Here is a 17,875-nt window from a genome sequence, read left to right as displayed (position 1 = left end):
TGCATCAGTATGATTTTTTTTTTTAAATGTAGGTCATGGGATTAGCATCAGGAAATGCAAGCATTTTGGCAACATAGGGATGCTGTCTTCCATGAAGACAGCGTGAGTTTGTTCACTGTTGGTGGCAGAAGGAGACGGGCTATTTCACTACAGAGCTGTTTATTGCAAGAATGTGTCCCTGCCATGATCTTAAGCGTTGTTGTCTGCTGATTAATATTGTATTTTGAGAAAGTGGTAAACTGTACAAAAGGTTTATTTTCAAATACTTGTTAAACATAGGGCGTGATGAGTCCTCAGGTCTTAGAAAATCTGGGCATGCAAGCAAAAGCTGATGGGTTATGCATATATAGCTAGAGTTTGGTGATTTTCAGTAGACATTGTGTTGCTTTATTGTCTGGTAATAACCTCTGGCATATTGTGGAATTTGTGCATAGAATTTAACTTTGTGAATTATTCTTTAACACTTTTGGAGGAGATGAGATTGCATTGTTTCTCTGAGACAGGAATTCAGATTTGGGAGTTTGAATGTGAAACTGTCTTATTGAATTTAGGCTTTGCAAGGTTTCCAAATTTGTTAATATCTGGCTTCTCCCCTGAATCTTCCGAAATATTTTTTTCTGAGTACTAGCAGCTATTTATGGTGGATGGGGTGTTTTGTTTGTTTGTGGGATTCTGAAGTGCTAAATTTGCTGTCTTCAGTGGTTAGTTGAAGGCAGTTTGATGGAAGGCTGCGATGGATTTTTCTGTTGAATGTGCTGTTTTGTGTGAATAAGGTTACAGGATGAAGGAATGTAGCCAGAACTTTGGAAGGACCCTAGAACTGACCTTTATTCTTTAACTAGCAATATTCCTCTGTTCTATACAGCTATGAGATTTTTTTTTTTTTTCCTAATGCAGTCTTCTACATATGTCAAGTGAAAAACTGCACAGATTTCTTCAGGAGGAAAGCATTTTCAGATTTCTGCTAGAAATAGGTGATGTTGGCGGGGGGGGGAAGGACATGTCACTTGTAATCTTGAAGATCATAGCTCCTAATAGTCATGAGTGGAGCCTGAATGAATTTTCCTCAAAATCTTGTGTGTGGGAAACAGGTGAAGGATTTAATTTACCGGAAAAACTTGTCTTCGGACAGAGCAAACACACAAAATGATTTTTTTTTTTTTTTTTTTTTGAGAATCTTGCATTACCAGGTATTCTGCAGGGTTTTTTCTGCACAAAGTCTCGTTAAGTATTAACATCAGTGACCCTTGTAAAAGCTGCCTGGTTAAAATGGGACCTGTAATTCAAGAATTGAGCTATATGCAATAATGAAGCATTTGTGAAATCGGTTCATTCAGTTACAGGTATTTTTAGCTTGTGTAATTATTATTTTGTACTTGTATGCTATATTGAAAATGGAAATTTTTTAGCTCTTTAACCAGCTAATGTAACTGTTGCATAATGACCATTAACACTTATCGACCTGATATTCACTTGTTTTGTGTGTGCTTCACACTAATATATGGAAAAATGTCTACTGAGCACAATGACTGCTTCAGCTGGAAACTTGGCAATTCTTCCACACAAGAAGCAGCCAATACCTCCCACAGAAATGGTCCGACCATGCTAGCCTTTGACTACAGAAGTCTTTTCAGTAAGTTTTCGAAGGAGTTGTACAATCTAGCATTGTCCCTACTAGGGTAATCTCTTTTGCAAACCTGTTAGTAAGGTATTGCTTGCTTTTCAAAGCTTATGTGCTTGGAAATTATAGACGCAGCAGATGATTCCCAGAAAGAAGACATCAAATAAATGAGAAGGAGTTGTATCCATTCACTTGAGCATATTTAGATTTATGAATTTGTAATTATAATTTTATACTTCTATAGGCTGTCCTTCAAAGCTGCTCTTGTAGGAGGTGTCAGCAAAGACTAGACTTTCTGGAATACAGATCTGTACTCAGCAAGAGAAGTCTGAACTAGAATTAACTCTTGGTGGAGCATATACCCATACAGATATCAAAATGTCCTTTAAGTTTCCAGCTTTCTGATAGAACTGTTCATGTTGATAGTTAGGACCAAGCTATCAAACTGAGAGTAGGGGCTTTTTTTTTGTATACAGAATAGTCTTGAAGCATAGCTTTAAATTTCAGACTTCTAATTGCTGTTGCCTGGTGGCATAACTGGAATTTCATGTTATTGGCAGCAGTTTGGAAAGGTCATGTAATCTCTTGGGCATCAAGATACTGTTCTGTGATAATAATCAGCTATGTAGACTATAAGAAATGATTTTAATAAATTAACTTGCAATTCCTGGTTTTGCAGACGTTATCTCTGCCATGTAGTTGATACGTTATAGTGGTGATAAGTGTTGGCCACCTGAGCAGAAGCATCTGCATGCTAGATTAGTAACTGCCTGCCTGCATACAGCCCTCCTTGCTGGGTGTGGGATGTGTCCCATTCAAATGGGTGCATGTTGATAAGCGAGATATACCGGAGCAGCAAAGTGACTTCATTTGAAATTGTTGTTTTACCTGCACAGTAATATCGGAAGTTTGCTAGTAGGTTTTTGGGTTTGGTTTTTGTTCGTTTTTTTTTCTTCCTCTCTGGTGAAATACTCTCTGAGTGCCTTGGACAAAACAACTTTACGTGCTGCTCTTGCAGGGGGATGTGTTAAGCAAGAAATTTTTAAGATTCAAGTGCTGTAATGGATGTGGAAACTAGTTTTTACTAGTGTTGGTTAAGATCAGTTTTAAACTATGTCGATAAAGCTGCTCAAAATATGTGTGTATACAGAAGGCTGCACACTGATAAAATCCTCCTCTGAGCCTTCTTCAGGCTGAACATGTCTCAGCCTCTCCTCATGAGAGATGCTTCAGTCCCTTAATGATCTTCAAGGCCCTTCACTGGACTCCACGGTAGCTCCATGCCTGTTGTGTGCTGGGGAGTGTGGAACTGGACACAGTACTCCAGATACGGCCTCACCAGTGCTGAGCAGAAGGAAGGATCACCTTCCTTGACCTGCTGGCAATGCTCTTCCCAGCACAGTGCTGGATGCTCTTGGCCATCTTTGCCACGAGGGAGCATTGTTGGCTCATGTTCAGTCAGGACCCCCAAAACATGACGTGGTGTGCCTCTCTTGGGGACTGGGTTGGGGTGGGATCCCTCCTGCAGCTGTGCTGGAGATCACCCTGCTAAAGAGGAATTGGTGTTGCCTGTGCTCTGTCCGTGGCCCAACAGCAAGGGCAGCTGCTTATGAAGCCTTGTCCCACCTTGTCCCAGGGCTTGAGCCAAACCCTCGGTGGGCAGGTGTCTTGTCTGATGTGCTGTGCCTGGCCTCGCATCAGGTTATGTGTCAGTTGATGGTGTGTTTGGAGAAGCTGGAATGCTTTTGCTGCAGTTCAAATCAGATATCGGCCTTGGCATCTAGTCAGCGTGGGTGTGTAAAGCAGTCTTAAGAAGGTGTGCAGGTGGAATTAACATCCAGAATATTTTTAAGTCTCTCTTTGAATCCATAGGTCAAGAAGAAAAACTTGTTTACACAGCTAATGGCTTTGGAGGGGGCTACAGTGAATGTATTAAATCTTTTTGGGAAGATAATTTTGGACGGTTGTTCAGATTTGCTATGATGCTGAAGTGAAATACTTCTAAATGCTTTCCCTACTCTTCAAAAGTCCCTTTTCTTCCTTTGTTCCTCCGTTTCCCCAACCTCATGAAAAATGTTGTAGTCTCTTCTGCAGAAGAGTCATCTTCATGTGAAGACTTGTATTCTGGTGGATGTTGGAGCTGAGATAAATTTTTAGGCTGGGTTGTCACCGCTGTGTAACTGCTTCAGTATCTTTAAAGAAGAAAGAGTATTAGGCTGACAGCAATTAGTGAGGACCTGTAGTAGGGAATCTTTACCCAGAAATGATGATTCTTTTGCCTTCTGGAGTTACTCTGTTGTTTTTTTAGTCCAAACTGCTGTGCTGCTGTAGTTGGAGCAGAAGGCTGTGGGAATGTGGGGACACTGGGTACACCAGCCATGCGTAGGGTTGGCTGACCTCCAGGTGCTTTGGTATAATGGTTTAACCACTTGAACCGTGCTTGAAGTATTCTGTGGTACTTCTTGTTCTCTCCTGTTTTAGAAACCCCAGTTCTTGATGTTGAGAACCTCAGGCTCTCGGCTAAGCAGGGTTATAAGGGCTGATTAAGGCAGTGTATGAAGCTGGTTACAAGAACTCTCTTTCCTGAACCGGTGCTGTGGTGCGGTGAATGAGTTGGCCTGTGATTTTCATGTTGCTTTTACCAGGCAAAATTTTAGCTAAAAATGGAAGCTTGTGGCAACACAGATCTTTTTTTTTTTTTTTTTTTTTCCTTAAGTAGCTTGTCTACTTTTGTTCTTCAATGAGCTCCATCTTTAATGTAGAATTGAAAATATCCCAGCTGCCAGAATTGCATTCTGCAGGCATCGCAGGATGCTCTCAGCATACCTAACTGAAAACTTAACCTGGTTTAAGAAATAAACTAAACTTTGGGGAAACGTTTGCTGTTATGCTTCCTTACTCTTCTTGCAGGCTGGTTAAAGTAGCTTTTTTTGTTTTGTTTTTGTTTTTCTTTTTTGCAGAAGGCATATGAAATCTGCAACACCTCTCCTGCATTAATGAGGGTGCAGCACAGGACAATAATGGTGTGTGGTTTGGCCTTTGCTATTGTGTATTCTGTGTGCTGTTAGTGTTCCAGCATAATTTTACTTGTTTACATTTCAGGTAATTCTTTCAGAATTTAATTAGATTTCGTTATCTCTGCTGCAGTGTGGGCACATTTTTTTCTAACAAGACTTCTGAAAGTTGAATGTAGTTGATCTTTTTTTCAGAGCTTAAAATGGTCATGTCACGTGTTTGTGTCTCTGGGGTGGGGGTGGAGTTTGGCCTCTAAGTGTGAGTTACTGTTTTATGTCTAAAAGTGTGTTTTTCTGGCAGTAACAACAGAACTGCTTACACTGTGACGGTTTCATAATCACAGTATTAAACTGTTCATCTATAAATGAGCTTGGATGAGGATGATCCATATCCTAAGTAGCTTAACCTCCATACCAGACACTGAAGTGGTTTGTAAATTTTCCAGCTAATAGTGCACTGTGAAATCAGAAAGACGCATTACATCGAACGTTTCAGTTTAAAGTATATGGAGTTGTAGACTGGCTTTCTGATTTAAGATTATTTTACTTCAGTACATTCTTGCTTTGTGCTTAGAATAATCTTCCACTGTCCTGATGCAGCAGCTTTCAAGATGCACACTCAGGTGTCCATTGACATCCCCCATAGCCCTTGTCTTGCTGTGTGGTAGAGACAGATCGCAGAGGTTTTGAATGTATAAGCCGTTGTCAATGTTTCCAATCTTGGCGTGAGCTATAATTATTACTTTGTACTGCCAGAGGAAAAATTTGTTCTGAAATTTCTCACAAAAAACTTTTTCACCTTGCTACAAAGCCAGTTTGCATGTTAAGTCATTACAGTCTTCCAGACTGCAAGCGTGTGAGCTACTTAACGTGTCGATTTTTACTTTTTTACATCTGTAGCGATTAGAAGTTGTAACTCTTGTAGGAGAGTGTTGTGCTCTCACTTGAGCTCATTAGTAGGAGGTTTATGTAACTTCTTTTGATAAAATAGGTATCTTGATATTTAGCTGTGCTTAGACAGCAAGCATACCTCAGGAACAGTATGGACCAGAAAGCATGTCGGTGCTTGGAAAATGCACATTTGGAGGGGGGCACTCTGTAGTGCAGTGAAAATTAGTCTTGTATGAGTGAGACAATGTTTTGTTACAACTCTAAACTCTCTAATAGTATGGACTTCTGTATTGCTAGGGAAGGAGAATTAGTGTTATGAGGATTGCAAGAGTTTTCTTGGGGGAAAAAAATGTCAAGAAGCTTCTTGACATGAGAAGTCTTGGTTATGTTAGTATTATTAAAGCAATGCCCATTTCCTTCGTGAATGCAAGCCAGCTATTTAAGCTAGCTAACAATAAATAGTCTGTGCTTTGATAGTATTTTAAATTCTGCTAGATTTTTTAAGAAATTGGTGTTATTTCTTCATAATTGTATTAATTCTGGTTTTGTTTCTTGTTTTTTTTTCTTCAGAATTTACATGTTTGACAGCAGAAGTTGGCTTTCTACTGTAGTGAGAGAAAATGTAAGTAAAGAAACTAGTGCTTGAGAAACTGAGACTATTTTTAATAAGTGGTTAACTTCAGGTTTTTAGCCGTTGATCTGTGCAAGCCTAAAGTATCTGTTTTCTACTTCAGTGTGCGTATTCTTATGTCAACAGGAAGGATTTTAAAATGGCCAGGAAACCTGCTAAATAATAGATGTTAGTGCCTGCCTTCTTTCAGAAATGGAGCTGGCAAAGCAGGGGGAGACCATAGATGAAACTGTTTCATCTCAGTGGGGCAGGGAACTGTAATAAATAAAATGATGAGAATAGTTCTTCTGTCATGAGTGAAAAATTACTTATCTGCCATGTTTGACAAAAGAAGGCCAAATTTCTGTTGAGCAAAGTGGCTTTTGTCAAGAATGTTCTTTTCAATGTGTCAGTATTATTTAAATGGAATCTAAAAGTTTCAGAGTTTATATTCTGTGTAATCATGATTATTACTAATGTTCTTGGAACAGTGAAACCTTTGTTACCTTCCAGACTATAACTTCAAATGTTTCTGCCTCTTGTGAAGCCTCTTAGTCAGGGACCAACATTACTAGTTAGCCGTGTGTTGTGTAGCAAGTATTTGCTCAGTTAAATTTGTTACTTTCAATTACTACATACTTACCTGTTTTCCAAAAAGCAGCCAGCAAGCTAGCCCCCTGCTCTTTCTCTAAACCTGTCTTTGAGGTGTTCTCTAATTAGTTACCTCGGTCAACCCTAGACACCTCCAGTGTTGTTTTCTGGAGGAGCAGAAACTGAAACTGAATGCAGTGTTCCCAGCGTAGACAAACGCTGTAACTTCTTTTGATTGCAAAAGCAAAAAAATCTTGCTTTTACTCAGTGGCATTATGATATTTTCAGTATTTTCTGTTCTATTTTCTATATAACCTTTTGTTTTAACCAGTGCTGCGTATTAAGCCAATGTCTTTGAGCTATTCAGTGCATGTTCTACAGGGGGTTTTTTCCCTTCAAATAAAGTTTGTTTCACAGAAGCTTGTGTGATTCTGTGCATTTCTTATGTTGTGTTTATGTACACCTTTTCTATGATTTCTGACTTCTAAAATTATCTATACCTTTCTCTTTTTGGTGGTCACCTTATCTGGAGATGTGTGTACTTCTGGATCAGAAGGCAGCCCTGAAATTTTTTGTCTTCTAATTTGGATCATGTAAATGGGAGAGAGAACACCTCAAATTTGTTTCACAAGCAATCCTGATCTTTCTTACTGTGTTTTCTATTGAATAAAATTCAAATAGGAATCAATATATGTTTCCGATTAAATAATAAAACCACCCCCATCTTTTCAAAGCCAATATGATGTCAAAACATTGAAACTAACAGTGGATTGTGTATAATTCCTTTGTCATTGTGAAAATGTACAAGCTGCTGTGCATGTGGCTAATAGGATTTATGGTATCTAATAGATTAACACAGCTTCATTTAATCAGATGACCTGCTATGAGACTGTCTGGTAGGCATAACATGAACTCATTATTAAGGCTGTAAAGTTTTGGCTCTGTTTTTGCAAATGATGTGTTTTGTTTTTCTTCTGGCTGTTTCGTACACACGGGAGTGATGTGTATTAGTAGGAAAGATGTTGGGGGAACAAATAGCAGCCAGCCTGGTCATTTGGGAGAGAGGTGATTTGGCTAACCTTCTTATGAAATCACTGTACTTGGGTAATACTCTAACAATATAAATTTAAACCCTCTCTGTTACCAGACTTTGCATCAACAATGGCTTGGTGGGATTACTTCACTCGTTGATAGTAGTGATATGTAGTGAAAATACCTTGTAGCAAACAAAGTTTGGCCATCAAGGGACAGAAGTTCTAAATATTTGACTTAATGATAGCTGTTATTTGAAGTCTGTCTTGTCTTTTAATCTGCAGAGATTATTCACAGGACAGGCTATTTAGGAGAGGATGGAAGACTCAATCCTTTTTAATTTTTGTAGGAATGGTGTGAGAAAATGAAATAACCAGGTGTTTAGTAGGCATTGCCTTACTGCTGTTACCAGGTAGTTTTAGAGAGGAATCCTATTTAACCGAAGAATAGATGTTTGCATGAGTTGTATTCAACTCTTCCCATTTCTCTTATAATGTAGGCAAGCATCAGTCTGCATAGAAATGTGACTGAATTAATGATACCTTGGTTTTAGTAACTGGACTTAATTGGATAAACAGCTTGAGCTCTGGAAAGGACGTTAAAGTTGTAGCAATGAAATGAGTGAATTTGAGTTCTTCCATAGCCTTTGAATTGTTCCATCACTGTTCTCTGAATAGCGAGCTTTACCTTTAATTTAGAGTTGTTATACTGGGATCCCAAGTCTATCTCCATTTGCAGGAAGTATGTGGAAGTTTTGTAGCTTCCATAAGGCTTTCTGTTCAGTTCAAAGACTCTGTGCAGAGTCATTCAACATACGTATGTCCAGGCGGTCAGTTATAACTTTCCTCTTACATGGCAATATAGCTCCTGTAGCCTAGAGGAAAACAAACCCAGAAGTTACACTGAGATGAGTGACATGATAAATTCTTTTGACATAGTTGAATTGTGAAGTTTTATCATATATGGAAAGTAACAAATTAGGTGAAGTCAATACTTGATTTTCCTATGTGGAAAACAGAGGAACAAAGCAACTCTTCTATGGGTAACTTGTAAGAAGAGATTAGAAATTTGGGTCACTTGAACTAGTGAAGAATAGTAAACTACCTTGCAAGTACACATACTGTTGTCCCTAGCAAGAAGAGAATTATCTACAAGATATACTTGTCAACAAGATTAGGGGGAATTAGGCTTAGAGCAGAGACACTTAAGCACTTCAGCCTCTGGAAAGGCCTTGAGTGAGTTCAGCAAAGTGAATGTGTTATTCTTGAGAAGCCTACCTTCAAGAACACAGTAACATATTCAAAAGAGAGTGAGGTAAGCATGAGTTTGGCTGCTACCTATTTCTTCACAGCTATGGTGATGATTTGGAGAAAAGGAGTGTGGAACTTGTGTGGTGGCTTTTTGCATGAGGTTTGCTTGATTTAGAAATTTAGTAACTCCCTTCAAAACCCTGGAAATGGAAACATAATCCATATCAAGCTTATAGTTTCTCTTAGCAACCTTCTTTTAAAATGGGGTTAAATGCCTTTAGAACATACCAAGAAACAAAAATATATTATTTCATAATATTCAGTTGAGGTGGTTTGTGATGGGCATAGATCATATATTGAACAGTCTCTGCTTCTTACTTCTGTGTCTGTAACATGAATAAAACTGTATAAAAATTTCCCATGTATCAAGAGTGAGAATAGATAAAAATAGTTGTTCTTCCATACATTTTCCTGACCTTACCTGTTGTTCTTGCTCTTTTAAAGATTTTATTTTTTTTTAAATGCTAGGTAGTAGTAAGCTCTGCTGATTTATAGTATAGCTGAAAAGTACACAAGAGGATGAAACCCTTTCCCCCCCCCCCCCCCCCCCCCCCGATCTTGTATTTCTGCCATAAATTTAATTGCCTAAGACTTAGTGCAAAAGAAACAGATGAATATCTAAGTTGGTTGGCTGGTTGTCACATAAATTTTACAGTCTGCTTCAGAGAACTACTATATTTTAATGCCCTTGGCTTCATTAGGATTTTCGTTTCCTGAGTGTCAGTGAGTTCAGTCATGTTGGCAGGAATTAAACTTCCTGTTGATGTTGAAACCACAAAGACTGCAAAGGGAATGTGGAGATCGGGTTTAAAGAATTCCTATGGATGCTGTCAGAAATGCAGTTCAGTTTGGAGGTTTTGGAATGCACAGGGGCTAACTTGGAACTCTAAAATAGTATCTAACATCAAGATACAAATTTATCATAGGGATATGTTGCAGATGGGAAAGACACCAAGGGTTCTATGTATTCAGCTAATTGTCCTGCAGCAAATACTGAACGGTCCTACCTGGCAAGTGAGTGAAGGTCAAGAAGCTGCTTTAACAATAGTAGTTGTAAGTTCTTTGAACTCTTTGCTGCCTGTGATAGCGGAGGCGGTATCTTGCATGTAGGTGTAAAGGTTTCTGTAGCACTGGCAAACCATTTTGAGGTTGTTCATTAAAAGGAAGCTTTCCTTAAAACATCAGTGAGTGATTGTCTTGATGTGGAGTTCACAAGTAAAGCATTTTAGGAGCTTAGCTGCACGGTAGGTAGGGCAATATGTATACACATGTCTGACGAACTGTATGATGAAGTGTCTTTATGAAATTACTCTGAAGGCTGGGTTCTGTTAGGGTGTTTAGTTAATTCTTGCAGGTTGTGAAGGAGTTTGGTTGGTTCTGCCCCTGTGTAAAGTGGGAAGAGAATGGAGGCCAAGTGCTGAGGCTGAGCGGAGTCTTGAATTTGATGTAGAGCTTCTTCCGTAACAAAAGTATACGGATAGTTAGTGTGCTAGGCCTTTCAAAGTGTCATGGAGGCTTTATTTGTTTGAGGACAGATATGTACATGCTAGTTAAGCTATGATATCCCATCCACTGAGGAATGTGACGTCCATCCCTTCAGCTTGTTTCATGGCTGTATTGGTGTGGCTGCCTCTGTGTTACTGCAGAAGATACTCGGCACTACTGGGCTGCTTCATCTGGCTCTGTCATTCGCAGTAGCACCCTTCAGTGCATGCTGCATTAAGCAGCAAGGCACTAGCATGAAATAAGCACGTAGAATTTGTTTTAAGCTCAGTGTATGCAAATAATCTGGAATGAAACTACAGGGTTCGGGTTTTTTTGTGCAGTGAACTTTCTCCATATGATTTTTCTCCTGGGTTTAGCATTCATCTGCTTAGGCCTCTTCCTGTTCCATACAAAGAATTTTTGTTTCATTTAAATGAGAATTCTATTGCATAGTGCACAAATTCTGGCAGAAATAAATTGGCACTATTTTAAGCTGTACGTTACAGGAGAACGTATCTGCTTTGAGTGACATTAGATTATTCATCCTATTTTATTTTCAAATAAAGCTGCATGTAAATCTTCAATGTAGTTACCTGTAACTTTGCAGCTGGAATTCTGGTGTCCTAAATCTTTATCTTAATCCCATCGTTGAGTTGCTGTGACCTTGAGCAGAACGCTTAAGTTTTGGATTGTAATTTCTTTCTCTGAAGTAGGCATGATACCATCTCTAAATTCTTTGTGCTTTACCTGGAGAGGCTGGTATTTGCTTAGTGGGAAATAGGCTTATATATTAACTTAGAGAATGGCAGAAATAGAACTGGGTATCAAAAAGCTAAAAGATCTGAAAATTTGCAATTTATTCTTAAGAATGAAGTCTTTAGAGTTTCTTAATTCCTTTGTGACAAGAGTAGCCCATACCACTTCGCAATGCCTGCGAACTACGCAGGAGCTGTAGACAGTGATGACTGAATGCTGAAAAATGTAGAGACCCAGCCATAGGGTGTTTAAATGTAGAATTAGCAAAACAACTTGAGAAACATAAAGGCAGTCGAAAGAAAAGAAGGAGGTTATAGGATAATAAACCACTCTTGATGGGTTTTGTCTTAACTGGATTTTGGACTAAGCTGAACAAGCAATCTTAAAGGGGCTTAGAGATGACCCTGGCACCAGAGGAGAGAAAGGAGACACCTAGTTTCACAATAAAGTGAAAGGGCTTCGAAGTTGTTGGAATGGAGGTTTTGAGACAGAAACAAACTAAAATTCCTTTTCTAAAATATTTGGGTTTCACAGAAGAGTATATATTTGTAAATGATGATATGACAAGATCTGACATTTGTTCCTTGAGGTCCTTGGTTTGGAATACTAGCCACTATGAAGAGTTCTGAGATAAGTCTGGTTATGTGGGATAGCAATATTTAGGGAATGGTAAAGTCTTAATAACTCTTTTTAAACTTCTTTTGACAGTGATGTTTGCTCTGCTGCTTTGATTTGCCTTCATCAAATGTTCTCTGTTACTGTGACTGGATAAAAATTTGGAAGTTACCCTCATCTTTCTCCTTGGGAAGGGCTTTAGGAAAAAACAAACCCTGCATGCTTGCCGAGATGAATAAGCTGATTAAATCTCAACAGAATAATATGTAAAGCTGCTAGAACAGTATTTGCTTTATTTAATAGTGAAGAGTCAATTCTGGCTAATAAAATGTTCTAAAAACACACTACCAGTGTTTATTTATAAACTCCAGGTGTTCTACGTAGCATTTGAAAATTGAATCAATTATCTTCTGCAATAGAAGGTAAACTTTATCAGCACGTTTCTTCAGCATCTTATATTGGTGTCAAGCTGCAGAGATATTTAAAACACACAGCTTAAGAACAGCTGAGGTTTTTCGGTATGGAATGCTAGTGAAAATGCCAACAGTATCTTTCTGGAACAGTTATTTTCAAAGATAAGTTGTACGCTCAATAGAAAATATCTGTATGCTTATTACATTGGAAAACAGTCCAATAGTTGAGGAACTCTATAGGCGATAGTCAAGGGTGTTCAGCAATAGTTACGTTTTACTGAGCCTCTGCCTTGCTGGCTACAGAGTACAGCAGACAGAGGGATACGTGGTAGTAATCTGGTGCTTGTGGATGCTAGGGAAATAGTCTTGGCAGCGGGGGCAATATCTGTTGGCAGCGGTTTCTCAAACTACTCCCCTCAACCTGACGTTCAAAACCCACTAGTTTTATTCTGACAGCACGTTACTGTTAGAGTCCATTCTGGTAAACTCAGGGAGACATTTTAGCAATTAACAAGTGAAATCCTGAACAACATTTGTGAGGGATCTCCTTTTATCCAGCTATCAGAGCAAGCACTGCGTTACAGACAGTGTTCATAATAGGTCTTTTTACAGCATTTTGCAAGTGCTTGTGTCAGTCTGTAAGTTTTTCAGGTGCTTATTCTTTGATAGGAGGATTCCTTACTCTGTTCTTAAGATCTGCAGAGCAGTTCTGACTTTCATGTCTAACGTTTGTCTTATCTGCTGGTTTATTCTTGGGAAATCTGAGTTTATACAAAACTGAATCAGAAAAAAACTAATTAAAAAAAATGCAAAGAGGAGGTCTGGAGGAAAGGAATAGGACCAAATTATATTTTATTTACTGTGACTGGAAAAAAAACTAAGCACCTTTGTATGTGGTGACACCCTATTCCGAAGAGATTTCAGTGAAATATTTTCAGCTGTGTTCCAGTACTTATAAACCAATTTGCCTTTTTTTAAAGTGCTTTTTTGAAATAGTTGAAAGGGCTTGTCTACTCTGGTAATTTCAAGCTATGACTTCTTCTAATTCTCATTATTATCACCTGTCTTTCAGATTTCTGGTTGTTTCGGAGGTGGCAGTGAAGCACACCTTTAGCACAGGAAAATGAGTGAGCTTGACCAGTTACGCCAGGAGGCTGAGCAACTTAAAAACCAAATCAGAGTATGTATTGTATCGGCAGACCTTGAAGCCACAGTACAGATGAATGGTCACTTGTGTGTCTTGAGGAGAACAGAGATGGACAGAAGTGATGCATTAAGTTAAAAGTTTTCACAATGTCAGAGTCAATGTCATGGGTATTTGGGAAGGGCAAGCACATGTAAGTGCTTTAAGAAATTACTTCTTGGTCTTCAATATTGCTTAAAAAATAATAGTTACACAAATAACGCACAAAATGGATTAGATCCAAATGAATGTTCACGGAAGTTTTTCTGAACCAGACCATAACCAGTGTTAAGGAACCTCCTGCTTAAAATAAGGGTATAGTCAGCTATAAGGTTATTCAGGGCTTGGTCCACTTCGGTCTTGGAAACCTCCCAGGATGGAGACTGCACAGCCTGTCTGGGCAAGCAGTTCCACTGCTTGACTTCGTGGTGAAAATCCTGTTACCTTTCTCTCAAAAGAAGAAAATTTTGAAGTCAAATGCTCGATATGCTCAATGTGTTTCGACAGCAGACACCGTATTATGTTCATGCTGCGGTTAGGATGGGTCCTCACAGGGTGACAAGCAGGAACGCTTTCTGAACCTTGTTGTGAGAGCACTTGATCAACTTGACAAGACAGAGAGAAAGAGCGTAAAGAAATGTACAGAACTTCTGATTTCTCTAACTTTCTTCTGTTGCAGGATGCTAGGAAAGCATGTGCAGATGCCACCCTGGCTCAGGTAAGCATTTAAGAGTTTAACCTCAATTATGAAAATTTATCTCGTTTACAAAAAGAAAATACAGTGTAAGAAGGTAAGTGTGGTTGAATCTTTTTTGCCTCCTTTGTCAATTTTTTGAATCGGTTTACTCTTGTCGCCTAACTCAGTCCATTTGCTTGGATGTTGGCTATTAATCCTGTGTGTCTGATTTAAGCTGGTTGGTACAGAAGTGATTGATGTCCATTTATTAATTTAAAATGTCACTAAAATATCAAATAATAAAGGAAATAGCAACATTTATTTGAGCATACATATCTCATTTTATGTGAGGCACAATGTTGAGTATATTCCAGGGTGGAACTATGGAAAAAGAAAAGAGGGGGGAAAAAAAAAGACCTTCAATTTTAGTTAATAGACTCTTCAGCTGTGCTGCATAAAATGATATAACTTTTGATCAGGCTATTTTTAAAAACTCAGTCAATATTCGAGATGTGGGACTTCGGTCTGCGTTGGAATGCTCGTTTAAATGTAATTGTGCATGATGTGTTACTTTTGGAACTCTGAAGTGAAAAAGTCAGTGTATGACACCATTCCTGTTTCAGATCACAGCCAATATTGACCCAGTGGGGAGAATTCAGATGCGCACTAGAAGAACACTGCGGGGACACCTGGCTAAAATTTATGCAATGCACTGGGGGACTGATTCCAGGTGGGTGCTAGTGATCCAAAAGCAGATCACGTGGCTTCACTGTCCTTTGGGAAGTTGAGTGCACAGGGCTCTCTTACTTTCCCTACCACTGGGAACCACTAATTCCAAGAGAGCTCAGAAACACCCTGCTCAGTAGGGATTTTCAAAGGAAGCTTGATGTCCTTAAAGTTACCTTCTTAGCAAATTTGTGTCAACAAGAACTGCACGAACTCTTGTGTGTGTGCGTACAGTCACTACACTAAAGCAAAATAGCCAAGTGCTTAACAAAGACAGTGTGCATTGTGAAGATGAAAAATAATTCGTGATGTGCTACACTTTTAGTTTCTAAATTGCTTATTGCTTAAAAATCAGGATGAACAATATTGTTACTCTGAGTTAAACTTCGATGTTTCGCACCTCAGTCTTCTATGTCTGTGGAAGAAGCTAATTTCTCACCGATAATCTAGAATTCATTGCTTCAGGCATCTCTTCGGCATGTAGTTTATTTAAAAGATGGTGATTCAATTTCTTGTTTGGCAAAAGTGTTTCAAGACAGCTCTAATATATAACCTAGACTCGAAAAAATTAAAGTAGAGAGACTGGAGTACTCCGATGATTGTACTGTATTGTTGAACTTCAAAATGGTCAGAAGAAGATGCCCAGAACAAATTTGAATACTATACTGGAGTATTTTGTCCAAAATTACTTAGAAAATGTGGAGACTGTACAGATTCTTCATGTCAGTCACCTGAGCTATCTTTAAATATGTTAAAAGCAGGTGAGAGAGCCCTGAACAATGAATTAGGTGCATCGTGTTTCAGACATCATTGCTGGGTGGGAGATTGAGGTGATGTTGATTTAGAGTAAAAATCTTCCTAACGTTACCCCTTCCATTAGTGAGAGCTGTGCTGTGTTTCTTTTATTTCCATTGTATTTCAGTGCTGACTTTCATTCAGGATTTTGGGATGTTTTAGAACTGAAATTCTTGTTTTAAAAACAGGAGAAAAGGAAAACATGTTGATAGTGTAGATTCCTAAACTCGATTAATCTGAAGCCTGTGTGTAGAACACAGAAGCACTGGTTCCATGCAAGTTTTCTCGCTCCGTTTTGAAGACTGAGAACTTAGTTAAATGGCTACGGTTTTTCCTGAAGTCAGAATGTGTTAACACGTAGGTGTTCTATCACACATTTCCATAATATTTAGCATTGAAATTGAGTTCTTGCAAAATTATTTTTATATAAAGTGCCAATAACTAAATTGGGTGATGCTGCGCTGTACTTAAAGTACCTTGGCCTTGATAGTGGAGACAAACGCCATTGCAAAGATGTTCCTTCTTGTCTTCCTGCAATGACTGTGTTTACCTCCTGCTTCCTCTCTAGGCTTCTAGTTAGTGCCTCCCAGGATGGCAAGCTTATAATTTGGGACAGCTATACTACAAACAAGGTAAGACCAACTGTTACATTGCTGTGTAATTCAATTGTAGGTACAAAGGAAGGAAATCTGCCCTGTCACGGTTTTGGCTGCATTACTTCTGTAGTCCTACACCGAATTTTGAATTTTCCAAAAGTTTGCATTTATATATAGAATATTTAAAAGAATATAGTGGTGTCTTAAGTGCATTCTTTATAGACCTGTGCACCACAAATGGAAAACGATGAAATACTCGATTCTAGAGAATGTTTTGATGCTGCAGAGGAAGTGATCAAGGGGGAGCAAGTCATCAGCATGTTGCACCAGAACGATCGGAGATTTAAGCACAGCTATAGTAACTAGTGTCTGCAGTTAAGTGTTGAAAGACCTGACACACATAATAGGTCATCACCTTCTGGCTGCAATCACATGATGCAGTTCAGGATTACTTTTACTTTCATATGACAGTGATTGGTTTTTACTGGTTGTGGTTACTGTTGTCAGGGCTGGCAACAATTCACATGTTGCCCCTTTGAGTTAGGCCGCTTCAGTTGTGCACAGGAGCATGGAACTGACTTCATTTCAGAAATTCTCCTGGCTCAGCTCGTCATAGCCTTAAAAACAATTTTGCCAATACACTTGAGCAAATTTTTTAATGCGTGCTACAGAGGAGAGAGAAGCAGAAACAAACAACTGCGGCAGCAACTCCTAAAGGTGTGATTATTGTTGAATCCCAGGTGTGAAACTAATGAATCTGTAACTTTACCAAAGAGTCATAATACTGTTTGCGAAATGAAAATAAGCTCTCCCTTTTTTGCCTTCATCCTCCTCCTTTGACCCCGGCCTGCAGGTAAATGTGATCTAACAACGGAAAGATAAGATGGCAAAATAATTACTGTATACCGTGATTTCCATATTGGTATCTTCAGTTCTTATATGAATGCTAATGAATCCATGGCATCATCGAGAGGCAGAGAGCAGCTTTCTTATGTGGGGGCAATGAGATCAGAGGTTTTACTAGACTGGTAAAATTCTTATTAGAATCAGAAGCAGAACTGTTCACTCTTCAGCTGTAAAAACATCTTCTCCCCTATACCTCCTGGCAGTATTGATTCAGTGAAATAGCAGTTGAGTTAAAAACAAAAAAAAAACCCAACTCGCCACCACCCTGCCCCAAAAGAGGTAAAAAACAAAACAAAACAAAACCCACAAAACCCAAACAAACAAAAAAAAACCCAAACCAAACCACAAATCCTCTGGGATTATAGGTAGCAAACAGTGTTGAAACAGTATGGAATTTAACTAGGTGGCCCCTCCAAAGCAGTTAATGCAAAAATACTTGAATGATAGTCCACAGATGTTCTTTTGGCACACTTTGGAAGTAACACAGTTGTCATAAATACGATCATTTTCTAATAATAAAATAAAATGGCTCAAGGCGAATATTCCGATTAGTTCCTTGGTAGAAGACTTCCAAAAATGAGCTGGTTGTGTTTTTAGTGCAGGGTATTGCTTTTTAACTGCCGATTGCTGCAGGATCACTGACACTAGCAGCAGA

The 17,875-nt window shown here is 38.8% G+C and overlaps 1 protein-coding gene across 2 annotated transcripts in view; it reads left to right on the top strand.

Moving 5' to 3' along the window:
- GNB1 (G protein subunit beta 1) overlaps window positions 1-17,875 on the top strand; it is a 42,323-nt gene that overhangs the window by 15,087 nt on the left and 9,361 nt on the right. For both annotated transcript variants that reach the window (XM_086476194.1, XM_086476193.1), the window contains exons 2-7: window positions 4,582-4,644; window positions 6,097-6,148; window positions 13,411-13,518; window positions 14,201-14,239; window positions 14,821-14,927; window positions 16,287-16,350. In XM_086476194.1, coding sequence (XP_086332320.1) covers window positions 13,462-13,518; window positions 14,201-14,239; window positions 14,821-14,927; window positions 16,287-16,350 — 267 coding nt within the window. In that variant the 5' untranslated portion in view covers window positions 4,582-4,644; window positions 6,097-6,148; window positions 13,411-13,461. The remainder of the gene's footprint in view (window positions 1-4,581; window positions 4,645-6,096; window positions 6,149-13,410; window positions 13,519-14,200; window positions 14,240-14,820; window positions 14,928-16,286; window positions 16,351-17,875) is intronic.

The sequence above is a fragment of the Leptosomus discolor genome, chromosome 20 (assembly GCF_034619465.1).
Source record: "Leptosomus discolor isolate bLepDis1 chromosome 20, bLepDis1.hap2, whole genome shotgun sequence".
Taxonomy (NCBI): domain Eukaryota; kingdom Metazoa; phylum Chordata; class Aves; order Leptosomiformes; family Leptosomidae; genus Leptosomus; species Leptosomus discolor.
Note: the sequence above shows the minus strand (reverse complement) of the source record. Positions and strands in the feature narration are given on the sequence as shown.